Below are 16,885 nucleotides of genomic sequence, written 5' to 3'. Positions count from 1 at the left end.
TTCACTAGGCATAGCTCAGTGTAGAGGAGCACGTGAGTTTAAGTTGACTAACACCATATAACTTGTCCTGTATCCTCTGGAATAATTTACATTTATTTGCCTGTGGATATGGAACAAGAATATTGATTTGTTTTCACAACTATACTAACATCATTTTTGTCAAATTTTCTGAGCACTAAAAACTTTGTATTTGTAATTTTTGTTGTAGTGTTTGAAACATGGTTAGTATTTGTGTTATTTTACCAAAATATAACAAGTTTAGCATTCCTGTTATAATTTCTAGTCTGGTTTCTGAAACACAGACTAATTTTATGTACTTTGGTACTTTATTGTTCCAGTTGTGGCTGTAGTTTGACTTACTAAACATGAGGACTCTTGACAAACATCTATTGATACAGCATGCCTATATCTTGTAAAATTGTTTAGAGATTGACTTATTTGCTTTTAGCAATCAACAGTATGTTTGAATTTAATTCTTTGCCTTGTCAGTGATTTAGACTTGTAAAAATCCTCTTTTACAGCATAGAATCACTTCTCAGGGGTTGCACTGCAAGCCAAACTGCTGTAGTTGGACTACTCAGTGTTCATTTGTCTGGGATTCTGTAAGAAAATCAGCAATTCTGAAATATGTTTGAAACTCGGCAGCTACAAAGCCGAGGAACCTTTCTGTGGATTTGATAATTACAAATGCACACAGCATGTGGCACTGATTTTTATCTTTATCTAACCATTTTTTTTACTCGTGATTTTAATTGGCAAACATGAATTCTGAAGGTACTTCTGTGTTGACTGTGCACCTGTATCTTCATTATGAAATGTGTATTTAAAGATTGATATCGAGGGATAACAAACTTGGTTGCACAACAATCTCAGACTGAAATAGAAATACTTAATGTGTACCAGTGTGCTTCCCAAGTCAAGTACTGTCCAGTGCAAACATAGTACTTTCCAGTGCAACCTCTGAACTACTGTGCTAAATCTCCTCAGTGATCTTTTACTCTCATCTTTCTCATCGTGCTGACTTCTCTCCTCTGTCTGTTCAGCAGTGGGAGACATTTAGCGAACGCTCCTCAAGCTCACAAACTCTGACCCAATTTGATTCTAACATTGCACCAGCTGATCCTGTAAGTCAATCACTTAGCTTGCTTGTTTGAAATTAATTTTATTAACACTGAATTTCCATTCATTGTGTTTAGCTGTTATGCATGATTCCATGGACTGCTTTTTGGGGAATGGTGGCAGGCTTCTTAATTTTTTTCCTTATTTTCAGAATATAAATTTTCTAGTATGGCTCATATTTAATATCTGAATGCAAACAATGCTTTTTTTTCCCTTGATTTTGATGTAATACAGGACTGCTCTCAAAACCTGTATTACACAAAGTATCAAAATTTGTGGGTTTTTTTTTAATATAACTCAACACGAGGGCTACTCTGACTGATGAACCAGTTCCATTTTAGATTTTGTCTTCAGCGTTATTTTATTTTTTTCAAGTTGCGGAGCTGGATTTGCACAAACTCTTAGGAGCTGACAAGGCCAACTTCACTAAAGAAAAACTACTGGGCCTTAGTGGGTGTGGTATTTCATACTCCTAATGTTTTCATCAAGTTATTTGATTAATAAGGCTTTTAGTATTTCTTCAGCTAAACCTGTGCTGTTCTAATGCTTTAGTCAGTGAGGAGTGCTCTGAAGATTTACGTAATCAAATATTTTGCCAAGTTTGGGAGCCAGAATTTCACTACAGGGTTTCCAGTTCTGCGGGTTTTAAACTTCACAGCATGTGACATTGAAGCAGTCCTGAAATGCATTAAAATTGATTCAGTATTTAGCTGCTGCTTTCATCCTGCTTTTCTTAGATATTTAATTACCACTGTCAGTGTCCATTTTAATTCAATTAATTACAGTGTTGGTGTCCATTTGATTACATAACAAAATGTATTAGGTGTACATAATTCACATTTACCTGCTTTTTCAGATCACTTCTGAAAAAATATAATACGTAAATACACATGTATTTTAAATACATCGGTGGTCCACTCTCAGAGTTAACACTGCTGTTTCTGTAGAAATAGCATTTCAAGGTGCTGGAAGCTAGAACTCAAACTGCACTGTTCCCTGTACTCAGAATTGCCCTTAGTAAAAATTCAAACCAAATGAAAATGTCACATGTCAAGTGAAAACTAGCCCTTTTTCATTTGAGAGAGACTTTTTTGGTTTAAATGAACCATATTGTTATATTTTAATGAAGTAAACGTGATGAAAATCAGTTTTAGAGTTGTTTCTTACTGTGTATCATTGCTTGACAGTAAAGAGCTATCATTGTCTTCTTTCTACAATAAGATATTAATTCATTTTTGCACATAATTAGTAAATGACAGAAATCTAGTTTTAATTTTTTTCCCATGTATTAAGCTAAATAGTAGGACAGTGATGATATATGGAAAACTGCTATATAGCCATATATATGTTTGTGTGTGCATGTGTGTATAGGCATGTATGTATAAACAGAAACTCAGTAGAAATACAAAACTGTACTGAGATCACATTCTTGAGTCATTTTCTTAGTCTTAATTTTCATAGAAAATAAAAACAAATTACAGCAATTTTGTTAGTAGCAGTGTGCAGACTTCTTATTTTAGCACCAACAGTGATGCATAGGACTGAGATGCTGAACAACTCCTGCTTTCCCAAAGGACAGAATCAGCTTTCTCAAGCCGTTGCTAATAACTAACTATAGACTAAACTCATAGACCAATTCTTTGTCTTTTTGTTGGAAAAGCAGCTGGTTTTGGGGTAGAAGATAAGTGGAAAGAATAACAGTGTATTCCTCCCCGGGTATGGGAACAATATTTGCCTGTTTTAAGTGAAAGTTGGTAACATGTTGTTTTGTGTAAAATTAGATTCATGGTCTGAATTAATATGTTATATAAAAGTCAATTAAACAATTTGGGATAGGTTTGTTGTAGTAGCTGCACATTAGATTACAGCAGAGGGCTGAAGTAGCTACAGCAAGACTGACCTTTGCATGATGATCCCTTTATGGGATAGAAGCAGGGGGGGCAATGTATTTTGAAGTTATAAGTATTCTTAAAATTCCAGTACAACAAGTGCGTTTGGCCTGTGCCTAGGAAGTGGTTTTAAAAGTTTATATTTGCAACAAGAGTAGTACAAGTCAGCTTAAACAGTTTTAGAAAATATTAATGAAAATCTACTGTGCTTAGTGAAACTGATCTACTTGAGTGGTCAGAACAGGTTAAATTTCTGATACAAGGGTAGTTTTGAAACCTCTTGTTATTTCTAGGGACACAATATAATCTGGAAATTTTTTTGTGCTGTCATTGTCCCACCAATTCATAAATTCTGAGTATAGTAAAAAAAAAATCAGACAGCTGTGTCCATATTTTTAGGTTACTCGTGAACAAAGTTTTGAGATTTTTTTTTAAGCTGTCTACACAAAGCCTCCAAAACAGGTGGAAAGGGCTGTCTATAAAGTACAGTAAAATGGTGTCTCTTGTCTGAACTACAAGGAAAATGCTTGTGTAAGTTCAACGCCTGTCTAGAGATATATTCCACAGGGCTTGTTATCCTAAAGTTTAGAAGATGTTACTGGTTTAAAGACTCCTGAAACTATTTGTCTTAAACTACTACAGAGTACTTATTTTATACAGAATTATTCATACTATTTAAAGAGGCCATAACTTTCTGAGGCATTGTAAGTAAAGTCAGTGAGTGGGGTTTTGAAACTGTAGCTCTTTGGTTTGGGGGTTTATTTTGTTTGTATGGGTTTATTTGGGGTTGGTTTGTTTGTTTGTAAGATGTACTCCAAGTAACAGATATCTAGTAGGCCCAAAATGGTGGAAAACTGGTAAAATTCAGGTCCTTTTTACAATGCAGTTATCTATAGAAACATTTCTAGTGCCCTTTTTAAAGTAGTATGCTAGATTATACCTTATGAACTGTAAAGAAACTTCATCTTTGGGTTTGTGGGTTTATTCAGTTCCCTGGAACTGTCTAAAAAATAAATTAATGAAATTATGCTTAGAAATTACAATTTGCATGGTGTCAGAGACTCTTAATAGAACAAATTAAAACCAGATTAACATCACTTACTACTTAACTCTGATCTTCTTCTCAGGACACTGCGATTGTGCACCCGGTTCCCATAAGAATGACTCCAAGCAAAATCCACATGCAGGAGATGGAGCTTAAAAGAACTGGAAGTGGTAGGATATTTTCACTTGCTAAGGAGGAGAGTTTTATACAGTTATAGCTGCCTTTGCTTCCTTTAACATGCTGATTTTTTTTTTTCTTCTACTTAAATTAATGTATCTGGAGTTAAAAAATAGACTATTGTTCAGATAGCTGGGGAGTTTGAATTGACCATTTGCTACAGTGAGCATCTGTAGAACATCATTAGGTGGAGTAGTTCAGGAACATCATGATATAGATTTGATTTGGGCCTCCAGGAGAATGTCCAGATTTCCTTATTAAATACAGAGAGAGACTGTGAAGATGGAGAATATAGCCTGCATTGATAAAGCTGTTCTGCTGTGATCAGAAATACTGAGTTTATTATTTGGAAATGTGACAGCATTTGGGAGTATTGACAGGCCTTTTTTTTTTTCTAATACTCTGGTCAATAATAAGCAAGGTGGTTTGATAATTTTTCTTGAGGAACAGTGGAGTCTCAATTCATAGATGTGTCCCCATATACTAGTATTTCCTGAAATCATGTAACTCATGTACAGTCTTCAGTATATGAGAATAGGCAAATTATCCACAACACATTTCTTTTTAAAGTTTCCTTAGCTTTGTAAATAGGTAGAGATTCCCAGCTTGTAATACTGAGAAACAGAAATAACACTATTACAATGTAAACCTTTGAAGTTAAAACAATTCATACACCACAAGAGTTAAAATACAACAATTTTAGTCAAGTGCAGCATTTCAGATAAGGGCAGAAAAGTAATGTAAAGCTTTGGCATCAGAAGTAAAGGCTAGTTTGAATACCTTTATTTACACTTGTTTTCCATCTAGATCATGCTAACCCTACTAGCCCACTACTTGTGAAACCACCTGATCTCCCAGAAGAAAACAAAATGAGTTCATCTGTAAAATTTACATCTGGAAATACAGTTAGTAAGTATCAAAGTACTTTCTGATCTCATTCTTTACATTACACAAAATGTAGATCTGATACATTCTTTAGTGAATGAAAACTTGCTAGATATGATATGTTTAACTCAGAGTTTCTGCTAAGAATAGAGGTATTTCTGATATTTATCTCTTAGAAGTAGTAGTTAGGAAAGTTCTGATGCCCCTGGAGATGCTTTCATGCCATATGTTCAAAAAAGTTCATTTTTCTCAGCTTGTTTCCATCTTCTGTTTTCTCTTTTAATCTTAGGATGAGAAATCAAAATATCTGGGAAGTGGAATTGACTAAGTAGTATTTGATTCTGTTTCTCAGAACTGTGTAACAAAATGTTTTCTGAAGTAATAGGCAAGGGCATTCCTTGCTGAACAGGAAAATCGTTACTGCCAGATTCTCATCTCTGGGTCCCAGTTGATATGTCTTAACACTTTAGGAAACTTTAGTGTCCTAGGAGGTTAAGGTAGTCCTTTGAGAGTCCTTTCAGAAAAATTTTCATGTTCTTGAGTAGACTTTTCCTCTTTACTGATAAGCAGTCAGGTGAGTCTCATTGCTCCAGTGACTTTCCACCTTGAATTGTGCTTTAGCAAGTGCTCTGGAATCATCTCTTGTGATAAATTATTCTGAACGCCATATTTCTGTCTGCTTTCATTCCAGACAAATCTTGTGATTTTGGTGAGATGGGTAAGGGTGTCCTTAAGCAAACTATATGTGATGCTGTTATAGCGTATTTCATTTTTATAGGTTGCCTTAACCAAAAGCTGAAAGCTTTTAAAAAGATTTGGCCCAAAACAGAGCTGACTGCCAGCCTTGAAGGTACACAAGATACAGTAGTAGAAAAGCTGCTGGGTTCATCTGTGTACTGTACATGTCTTTCCCTTTTTCTAACTTCTAAGGCTGGTGACAATCCTTCAACACTTCCAATATCAAGAATGTCCTACTCCTTGCCTTTTTTTTTTCTTTTTAGATGTCCCTTACTCTTGTTGGCTGGATTGAAGTGATAGAATGTCAAGTGTTTAAAAATTATTGCTTATGAAAAATTCTGTAGCTTAAATGCAACATTATTGTCATTGTTTATTCTTCAGTACATCCCAGTATTAACAACAACTTGCAGTATTGAGTGAGGGGAGTTGGTTTGTATTGGATCCTTCAGTTATTCAAACTCGAGGATTTTGATGCCTGCCCACATCATGCCGTACAAGGAAGCAATAGAAGGACATAAGCCTTTTAAAAATAAAAATTTTATCTTTGACATTATGTATTATCTATATCTATTAGGGTATGTAATGATGGCAGTGATGAAAAAAATATGAAAAGTTTCAAATATGAAACGTTGTACTTTCTTTTACCAGCAGATGGTTACAGCAGTTCGGACTCCTATGCTTCAGATCCAGAGCAAATTGGAAGCACAGTAACACGGCAACGGTCAGTAGAGCAGCAACTGAAACAAACAAACAAACAAATGTTTAAAGAAGCCTGTTCTAAGCTTCTGTTTTTTTGACAACTGGCTTGTAAATGATGCCTAAATAGATTTTTAACTTTAACACTCAGGAATCTGGAGGCAGCCTGTTTTCTAATGCATTAACAATGTATGCTGTTCCTGTTAATGTGTGAAGTGAAAATTAAAAAAATAATGTGGTCTAAATTTAGGATTTGGCCAATCAAATTAAGCTCCATAATGTCAAATCTTGATAAAGACTTTCTCCTTAAACACAAGGGAATGTAAGCACAAGAGATCATGATGTTACTTGAAACCAATTTTCTGTATTTTTTAAAATATCCATTAGGCATTAATGAAGAAGGACCTTGTGACTTTGTAGCATAAAAGAAAAATAAAATATAAATTAGAAATATCACAGCAATTATACAATCTCATTTAATAATGGGCTTTCATAAAATTAAGGGCAATCATCTCCCCAACATAAATTTAGGGATTGGAGGAAGCTATGCAAGCACATAACCAACAACTGAATCGTTTGACATAAGAGAATGTGCTGTACTAGCTGGTGCTAATTGTTCCCATTAAATCTGCCTGAATAGGATTAAAAACCAGCTACGCCATTAACCATCTTACAATCACTTTCAGAGGTAAGTTTCAAAACAAAAATAATTAGGATGATTACACTAGCAAAGAAAGATTTGCAATTCCCTCTCAGTACAGCAGCTTGAAAACTTCTTTCTTCCATTGTAACTTAATGGCAAATTTAATTCTGTCCTGCTTCTATGTATGTTTTTGCGCTATCAGCATGGTGGTTTCAACTTGTTCTTTTCACGTCTGATTTTGGGTTGGATTCTCTTGCTGAAATTGTGTAGACAAGTGAAGCTTTCTGATGAGTTGCTGCTTTATGGCACAGGCAGGGCAGCTTCTGTTCAGATGTGGCAGTTCTGGCAGTGCCCACCCAGGAGTTTTTTCTGCCACTTACTCTTTTACTTCTTTCCACTGGTATCCTGTAATATCAATTGCAACTTTATCTGTAGAGATGATGTTATCCTTAGCCCTACCATTAGTCCAGAGTACGTTTTGTATTTTTAGAAAGCAAAAGCTGACAAGGCTACATCAAATAATGATGCTGTAAGAGTGTCCTTAAACCACTTTCTCCCCTTTTTAATCCTGCTTGTGCCTTTTATACTGGATTAACTAGAGGGATGGCCGTAGGACTCAGTGTAATTAAATTTGTATTATGTCAGCTAGAGGGTTATGTAGTGTTACAGAAGTGTTCTCCTGGAGAGTATATTAAGAAAGCAAATACTTCCATTGCAATAACTTAATTTGCTGTCTGGACTTACGCATTTAGGAATTCCAGGTGTTGTCTGAAACTTAGAAAGCTAGGAAAGGTAAAATATACTTATCTTATGATGTAGAAGAATGTTACAGCAGTCAGTCATAGAAAATATTTTGTCGCATTTGAGTCGAATGAAAGAGTAGCTGTATTCATGTCAGTGATTCAGTATATCTCTCTTGCTCAAATTGGACTAGTTAGGAAGCTGTTTTTAAATGGAAGCTGTACAAAATTTCTCTATACAGTAAATCCCACTTAAATGGCACTTAGTGCAGTACTTTGTCCTTCTATCCTTTCGGAATGTCTGCTTGATGAACCTACAAGAGGTATCCACTAGATGGTGATCCTACCTAAGAATGAGTTAAAATTTCTGAAGATGCCACCAAGTACATAGATTTGGAAAATTTCAGGCAGAGAATTAAATAGCTGTCTTGTACACTGGGATACTCCTTAATCTCAGTTTATATGGGAGGCAGGTCCAACAGAAACTTCTTCAGTGACATTGAACTTAGCCTGTTTAAAGCCTAATCAGGATGTTGACTACATCTTACATAGTTTGCAAATTGTAATGACTGCCATCTGGATGGAATTACCATGTTTAGGATTCTCTGTTCCTGAACTATCATTAATGAGTTTGGGATGCGTGTCAAACTATTGGTTTCTCAAAGATAAATTACTTGTGGTAATGTAAGAATAATTTGGATAATGGAGATTTAAGTAAATAGAAATATAAAAACAATTGTGAAATCAAAGAATACCAGAAGTCTAAGACTGATTTTGCAATCTTCAAAATCAATGGCAATCAGGCTCTTTTCCATCTGTCAAACTTTATTTTTTGATTGCATACTTTTGAAGAACTTTTGAGGTTTATTTCTGTTGTAGCTGCCTAAAATCACTACAGAAGCTTGTATGTTTTGCAGATCACATTCAGGAACATCTCCAGATAACACTGCGCCGCCACCACCCCCTCCAAGGCCTCATCCTTCTCATTCTCGATCATCATCTTTAGATATGAACAGATCCTTTTCTGTTACCCCAGGTAGATATACTGTGTTCCTAGTGGCTGTTATTTTTCAGCACTTATATTCCTGAAGCAGACTTCTTTTTTTGCCTCTGAAGAAAGATTTAGTGTGTCTTTAAAATATTTTTTCTGAATGAAGAAGCTGAAGATTTTCTAACTCTTCCTGTTTGTATTAAAATTTGTACTCTGCTTTGCTTAAACAGATAATTTCAAAATAAACTCTGAATGCTGGCATTGTAGTCCTCAGGGGAAGCAAAGTCGGGAAATAACCTTTTGGTAGTGCACCCACATGCAATGAATTGCACCTGCCAGTAAATTTTCAAGCGCAGTTCTTTTGGTATCACATGTATTAGAGATGGGTGTTAAGTGTTTTGCTTCAGAGGAAACAATTAAAGGTGACTTCTGATGCTATGTGTAAGGGTTTTCATTGTACTTCTTACTTTTCAGTACTTTTCAATTCAGGATCACGAAGTACGGAAAATATTAAGAGTGTATAATCAGAGTCAAAGGAAAAAAGCGCTAAGATAGAAAAGTATGACCGTGTCTGTACTTTGAGATGGAAAAATGTACAAGATCCATGTTCTCCTTCCTTGTTTTGTCTGTTTGCGAATTTGAAAGGAGATGACATTGGTTATGGTCCTCAATATGACAGGTTAATATGTAGGCAAAGTGCAAGATTTCTTCATATTGAGAAGTCAGAAGATGAGACAGCACTGTAATGTAAAGAGTAACAGTCTTGGCCAAACACAATGCCTCTTTTACAGGACAGCAACAGGCTGGAGTTGTTGCCTATCCCCCTGCAGTGCCTCCAAGACCACAGCCTTCACAGGTGATGTTGTCACTTTTGAAAAATCATACGCTTAACTTGGTGCATCATTTTAATCTAACTCTGAATTTAACTCATCTCTAAGATGAGTAGTATTGCTTGGTAGTTTTTGAAACTGCCAGGATGTTAATGATGGCAAAACCTAGACTATAGCCAAATGTTAGCTTTTCCTGAATAAAGAATTGCTGCTGGTGGAACCCTGGGAAGGGATTGAAGTAGAGATTGAGGGGGAATGAGAGGCTCTGAAGCTCTGAGTTGTAAGAAGGAGAGGAAAGTTACACTTGCATGTTTCTTTACCTGTCCCTGTATAGCTAATAGGCCATAACACAAACTGAGAGCAATCTTTTGAAGTTTCGCAAAATAAGTGTTTGTCTTTCATTTGTGTCTAGCACAGGGTATATTTTTACATAACATGCCTGCTCCCAAAAGGAGTCATCCCATTTCTTCCTTTGACATAGACCTGGTGATCTTTGCAATCCTGATCTGAGTCAGTTCAATCAGCTGATTTGGTACAAAACAGGTCCTGCAAATGTTTTTCTTTGTCTCAACCAGCTGAATCCTCCAACTGCTGTGCAGATCTGACATGGGGCAGATAAAGCTGCTTTTCAGTTGTTTTTCAGCAGCGGCTACTTGTTAGAATCTGAGTTACCAGCAACTGAAGTCAGTCAGTGGATCCAGAAATAGTCTACAGGGAAAGAGGGTACAAAGGCAGATGTGTTCCATGCAGTGTGGTCACGTAAGCATGTTTCTCTATGAAACTAGACTAAAAATCTGTATTGAGCATGACAGAGCCAAGCTGCACTGTATTGCAGCAGAAACAACTTCTGTTCAATGAGTCTTGATAGTCCTGTGATGCATACGTCTTTGACCTCATTCTCTGGATAATAGCACATCTGACTGAACTTTATGTTCTCTTAAATATTTCTCTGTTTTTATAAATAGGGTGAGGGGTCTGTCTGTGTCTTGGATGAGATGCACTTTGTCCTACTGACAGAACATAAATAGTTGTCCACTAAAAATGCTGATAATCTTTAACCTTCTGTCACAAACTGTTGTTTGGCAAGATTCTTTGCATCAGATTACCATGTTAAGAACAATGTCACTAAGTGTTGGTTTTTTTCTTTTATTGCAGGGTGCAGGTCCTCATGTGCATCGCCCAGTAGATGCAGAAGGCCTAATAGCTCATACCAGTACCTCACCTCAACAAATACCAGAACAGCCAAATTTTGCAGACTTTAGCCAGTTTGAGGCATTTGCTGTTTCAGGTGTAAACAAAGAGGAAGAAGATGAAATTGAAACACACTCAGAAGTCTTGCAGGTGAGTAGAAGTGAAGATCTTGTCAATTGCTTAATAATACCAACAATTATGAGGCTGTTAAAGCCTATTTCTGCTGTTTGAATTCAGTGGTGTGTTTTTATGGTGTCCCAGCCCATTGCTAGAAAGCAATTACAATATACACTGCTATGCTTGCTTAATAGCTGCCAGACACCTAGGAAGAAGAAATTCTTTTATTCCCTGTTCTTGACTGTAATTCAGGAGATTTCATCTTTATTAGTGTATGTGTGCATATACATAATTGTGTTTGTGCGTTTAGGACTTGGCACAGGCAAAACTTTCCTTCTGCTCACTCTTGCTAGCCTTCCAAATGACTTACTGGTAAGTTTTAAAGTAGTCTGTCTTAGTAAATGAAATGACTGTCAAGTATTGTAAACATCTGCTAAAACTCCCTTAGTTTGGTTTTGTTCAAAGCCATCGAACAAACAGCTGGAGTAAATAGAGCTCTGACATCCTTCTGTAATAGATCATTAGTTGTTTATGAAACCTTGTTTCCTACTACAGACACAGAACTGGAAGTTTGGAAGCCTTAGGGTTTATTCCTATTAATGTCATAACACCTTACTGCTATTACATGAATTATTTCATGTTTTCCTTTCCTAATTTGTAGACTTCATCCAGATTGTAAGTTCTCTGGAGCACTTCTGAATCCTCAGTTGCAAAAGTACCTGTGGTGCTTTAAAGTTCTCCCCACTATCAGCAACATGGTCTTGCTTCCCTTAATCAGGAAGGTCAATGCTGTAGAACCATCTGAGCACTCTCTGTACCTCATTACAAAAACAGCTGTGTTAGCTTAAGCTGCTGCTGAAAACTGCTTAAGTTAAGCTTGCTGATTGTTGTGCACTGAGGTGGATGGGGAACAGTCGCATTGTGTTCCATTGAAGAGATTAACCTTTGGCAGTAACAAATAGAAAGTGGTGGTAATGTAACAGCAGAAACAGTTGTAGCAGTTTTATCATCAGGCCGCAGTCTTTTTAGTACTATACCGTGCCTCATAACATTGGGGATTTGGCTTATTCAGAGGTCTTCCAACATCCAGAGTACAATGCTTGAGAGCAGAGGACTTTCAAGTAACTATTTCATCTTCTTTTCCTACTGATTTTAGATGCTGTATTGAGTCTTCATTTCTGTATGAAAAGACAGGTCTGACTATCGATTCTGGAAGCACAGTTTTTTTACTTATGTGCCTTTTCTGTGAGCTGTTCCCAGGCCAAAACGGTGTTAGTGACCAAGATAATTCTAGATGGTTTCGCCCCCAAGGCAGGTTTTGTTGTTGTATACCTGCTTATGCTTCTGAAGACGACTTGAACTGGAATTTTAGGTGTTAACTGCATTCATGTATCAGGAACACAGCATACTTGTGTTTATTCCAGATGTTGCCAAATGAAATATTTAAGAAGTAGTTTTCTAAATATAGTTTATATCCCTGTAGGTTGAAAAGCCCTCTGATTCTGCAAGTTCTCTTAGAGTTGCCAAAGCAGATGGAAGAGTTGAAGACAAAGCACCTGCTAATGTCCCCACTAGTGCGGTATGCAAAGTAGACTTGGAGAGCACAGTTGTCTTGACGTATATGAAATTATGTCTGATTTGCAACAGCAACTTTATACGCTTCCACTTGAACCCAGTTTTCTTAAGTCCAGTATGTGTTTGAAATAGGTGCATGTATGGTGAATTCTTGCATCAGAAGATGTTCATGATTAGCTTTATTCCCAAGATAGCAGAAAATTAAGAGACTTGTAAGTGTTCAAATTTTTGAAACAGAGCAAAACTTTTAGTGCAGAACTGGATTAACTGTAGCTTTTTTTTTGTTACACATCATTCCTGGGGGGGGGGAAGTGTGCTCTGAGATGTTGCACATTTGCTATTGTTAGTTGTACCATGATGATTCTGCTTGCACAGTTCTTTGTCAGTGTGTAGCGATTTACTGCCCTTTCACCGGGGGTAGGATTTAGTACTTAAAGGTTTTTTTCCCAGATTATATGAGAATGTATATTTTCCCAGATTATATGAGAATGTAGCTAGATGCCCATCAAAAAATATTTGATGGGTTGTAAATTCAGTTAGCTCATAACTGATTTTAAGAATATGTAACACAAACAAGTTACCAGGTTATAATCCAAGTAAAATGTAGTTTGTGAGAATTAATAGGTTCTGTTTTCCTCTTCAGGGTAAAGGCACTACCCCACTCGCTCCGCCACCAAAGCCTATTCGCAGAAGATTAAAATCAGAAGATGAGCTAAGACCTGAAGCTGAGGAACATACACAGAAAACAGGTGTCATAGCTGCTGTTCTTGCTTCACAGCCATCTATTCCTAGGTAACCCAAGAAGTGTATAAATACATCTGTTACTGGAAAGTTTACATTTAAACAGCATACACGCTTTCTGTTCCAGGAGTTGCAAACAATTTCAGTATGTTTGAATTAGATTTATTTAACAGTTTAAATACTTTTGTTTTGTAAACAAGATCATCCTGAAGCCTCTACTTTTGGGAGGCTTTTTAGAGATCTTGAATTTGTAGTGTGAACTCTTGAACTTCTGCAAGTATGTGGGAAATAAGTGGTGGAAGTATTAACAAGTAGTGTTTAGATTTAAATAATGGTTGCTGTGAACAGTCCAAAATGTGCAGTTTTTCCTAGCCTGGCAGTAGACTATTACATTAGTCACTTTGGGGTAAATGAATGTGGTACAGTGTGTTGGGACTTCAGAAAATTGATTATGACAAGTTTTCAAAATTCGCTGCTTGCTGTTTCATTAAAAACAAGTATGTGCAGCTTCCATGCAAACAAGGTTCATCAAGCCGGGCAGAAGAGGGAAAATTAACAGTGTAACAAGTAAAAAAAAAACCTGAAGATAGGTTGCTACTAATTTAAAAAAGAGGGACTATAAATGAGATACCTAAGCTACTAAATTACTTATTACTTATTGCAATGCTTCTAATATATTCTCAGATCAGTGGGGAAAGACAAGAAGGCAATTCAGGCATCAATCAGACGTAACAAGGAAACCAATACTGTTTTGGCCAGATTGAATAGTGAACTACAGCAGCAACTAAAGGTAATTCCATAATCCCTGTTTGTTTGAGAGAAGTGCTTGATGACAAAACAACTACGCTCCAACAGTCACTACTAGAACCTGAGAAGCCCTTTAGCTCTTGGGCCTGGTTGTTCAGTTCCGCTACCAAAACTTTCCCACATAAACCGAGTACACACAATTAACTCCATCTGAATCACTCTCTCTTAGTCCTTCATCCACCATGTGTGCCCAGAGAATTTCATCTCTCAGATGGTCTTAAGTTATTGCTTACTCATTTCCCATGAGAGAGATAACGTTAACAAAGAGGGCAAGATGTTAGTGATGCACTGTAACAGCCATCTCTGCAAATCAAAGACATACATATTAGAGGATATTGATAGGAAATATTTTGGTTTTGTAGATCATACAATATACCTAATTGTGACAAACCTTGTGAAATTATAAAGGACACTTTCACTACTACAAAATGCATTTTTAAATGTATTGATTTGTTTCCAGCTATGCTAAAAATAAAAACCAGAAATCTTAACTTCATATTAATAATTTGAGGTAGCTGTTGTGGTCATCAGGTGCTTCAAAAGCAGTATTGAGAACAGCAGCTGAAGTGGCTTGCTTTCTTCTGAAGGAAAAAGCAAACCTTAAAGTCATAATAAAATTATAAATATTTTTAAACAAATATAATCTGGAATACAAAACTTGCAGCTGAATGAGAACAACAGTAGTCCTCTGTTTATTTAGGTCAACTATTATTGTTTTGGATTTATCTGTAGGCGCCACTTTAACATCTTTCTCTTGCCATCTTTCTTACCTTAAGGTGTCTAATTTTAATTATCAAGTTAATGAAAAAAAAATCTTGAACGTAAACATTAATGTGATAGTGTCTACACCGGAAGATAGGTCATTTTTAAAACTATCAAGCCTGTATTTCACTTGTTACTGTGTATGGGAGTCAAGGTGCATAAAATTCACGTAAGAGGGAAAACTGAGGGGAAAAAAAAGTGAGGTTCCAATCCTTTAACTGAGATGAGTGCTCACCTCCTTACCATTGTATACTTCAATTGGAAAAATATTATAGTTGGGTTTGCAGCTGGTTACAACTTTGTGGGTTTGGGTGATTTGAGAGAAATGATGAAATATTAAATGGGTTTGCCTTTGAGCAAAGTATTGCTTTTCATTCATGAGTGATTACTAGTTAGCCAATCTTGTATTCAGATTATGGGAAGAGTTCTCCAGATTTTAGAAAAGAATGTTAGTTCGCAAAGCTGAAGCTGACATTACCGGTTTTGATTGCATGAGTGAATTTTTAATATTCATTCTCTGTGGACATTCAATAGAAAATCTCTCTCTTGTAGGATGTTCTTGAAGAGAGAATCTCCCTGGAAGTCCAACTGGAACAACTTCGACCCTTCTCTCACCTCTAAGCCTACTGCCGTTAACTGTGAATTTACTAATTTTGAAAGGGGTGTTGGTTTCAAAGCCTATTTAAAGATCCATGCATCTAGCTCAGTGCACTCTATTCTACATTAAATGTTGTGGTTCTATTTTGTCAGTTTGTCCACTTTTGTATTTAAGTATTTTAATTTCAGTACAGAGGAAAAAAAAACCCACAACTTTTCCTTAAAATGTGACACTGCCTCTCACATCATTTTCTGTGGGCATCCGTGATCTTTGTTGGACTTGAGTTTGCAGAGTTTGTCGCCAAAATTTCCAACTGGAATTTTTTTGTGGTTTCTTTTTTTCCCATTGAAACATCTTTGCAGAAGAGTATTGCTAATCAGTTGACTTCAAACTTTAAACACGTGAACTCTTCTTTAACTATGGCATTTATTTTATTGTGACAGAAAAGAGAAAAACTAGTAATCTGTCATCAGCCACTGTTACTTCCCAAGCTGCCTTTCACAATTGGAGAGTTGTTCACAATTCTAGAAGTCTGCCTCTTTGCAATAAATCAACTTTTTTGGGTTGACAGAGTTCTTGCAGACTGTTTGCCATATCAACTGCATCTGATTTTTTGTTGCATACATTATAGAGTATGTAACCACAGATTGCCAGGTGTTCACGTTTTATCCATTCATTATCCTGATTCAGCCACATGCATATAAAGATTTATGGTACAACTGGTAGTCTGTCAAACAGACCTCTTTCTCTTTCAGTCCTCCCTTTTGTGAAGTGTTGGGTGTAAATCCCCAACGTATTAATTACACGTTACCTAAGCGCCACCTGTAATTGCATGTTTCACACATTACCTTTTAATAACAGATCACTTCCACCAGTCTTCACTATAACAAACTGTATTGTCAAGTAATGTGTCAGTATCTCTATGAACTTCTAATTCCCAACGAAAAAAAAAAGGAATAAAATAAAGTCAAAAAATGAACAGTTTGCTTCTTAGGATTTTTGGGGTACCTTCTGTCATCTTGTTTCCAGGCCTTATTTCTCTGGCATATAGACAGGCTTCACTATTAACAGAGTTCCCTGAGTGTATCCTGCTATTCAGGTTGATGTACTGTATTAGGATTTGTTGTATATTGTATGATACACACCTTTTGATCTCATATGTAAATTTGCATTAATTGCTGACTAACAGCAGATATTCTATTTAATGGCTTCTTCTGGCTGTGGGATCATAGATGTTTAACTGCATGGATGTATCTCTGCAGAATCAGAACTAGCAGTTGTGTGATTTTTACACCAATAAAACAGCACAATATTTTAATTTTGTTGATTCATCTTTACCTG

The 16,885-nt window shown here is 36.3% G+C and overlaps 1 protein-coding gene across 14 annotated transcripts in view; it reads left to right on the top strand.

The window, feature by feature from the left end:
- Positions 1-16,862, top strand: part of REPS1 (RALBP1 associated Eps domain containing 1) — a 66,592-nt gene extending 49,730 nt beyond the window's left edge. For 3 of the 14 annotated variants that reach the window (XM_065057171.1, XM_065057175.1, XM_065057184.1), the window contains exons 10-20: positions 1,044-1,124; positions 4,136-4,223; positions 5,038-5,139; positions 6,502-6,574; positions 8,850-8,968; positions 9,715-9,779; positions 10,909-11,094; positions 12,545-12,640; positions 13,280-13,428; positions 14,062-14,167; positions 15,499-16,862. In XM_065057171.1, the coding sequence (XP_064913243.1) occupies positions 1,044-1,124; positions 4,136-4,223; positions 5,038-5,139; positions 6,502-6,574; positions 8,850-8,968; positions 9,715-9,779; positions 10,909-11,094; positions 12,545-12,640; positions 13,280-13,428; positions 14,062-14,167; positions 15,499-15,567 (1,134 nt within the window). In that variant the 3' untranslated portion in view covers positions 15,568-16,862. The remainder of the gene's footprint in view (positions 1-1,043; positions 1,125-4,135; positions 4,224-5,037; positions 5,140-6,501; positions 6,575-8,849; positions 8,969-9,714; positions 9,780-10,908; positions 11,095-12,544; positions 12,641-13,279; positions 13,429-14,061; positions 14,168-15,498) is intronic. The other 11 variants (XM_065057174.1, XM_065057172.1, XM_065057173.1 and 8 more) reach the window with 8 other exon arrangements.
- The last annotated feature ends 23 nt before the right edge of the window (positions 16,863-16,885 follow it).

This window comes from Columba livia, chromosome 3 (genome assembly GCF_036013475.1).
Source record: "Columba livia isolate bColLiv1 breed racing homer chromosome 3, bColLiv1.pat.W.v2, whole genome shotgun sequence".
NCBI lineage: Eukaryota > Metazoa > Chordata > Aves > Columbiformes > Columbidae > Columba > Columba livia.
The sequence above is the reverse complement of the archived record's forward strand: the minus strand, read 5'-3'. Positions and strand labels throughout refer to the sequence as shown.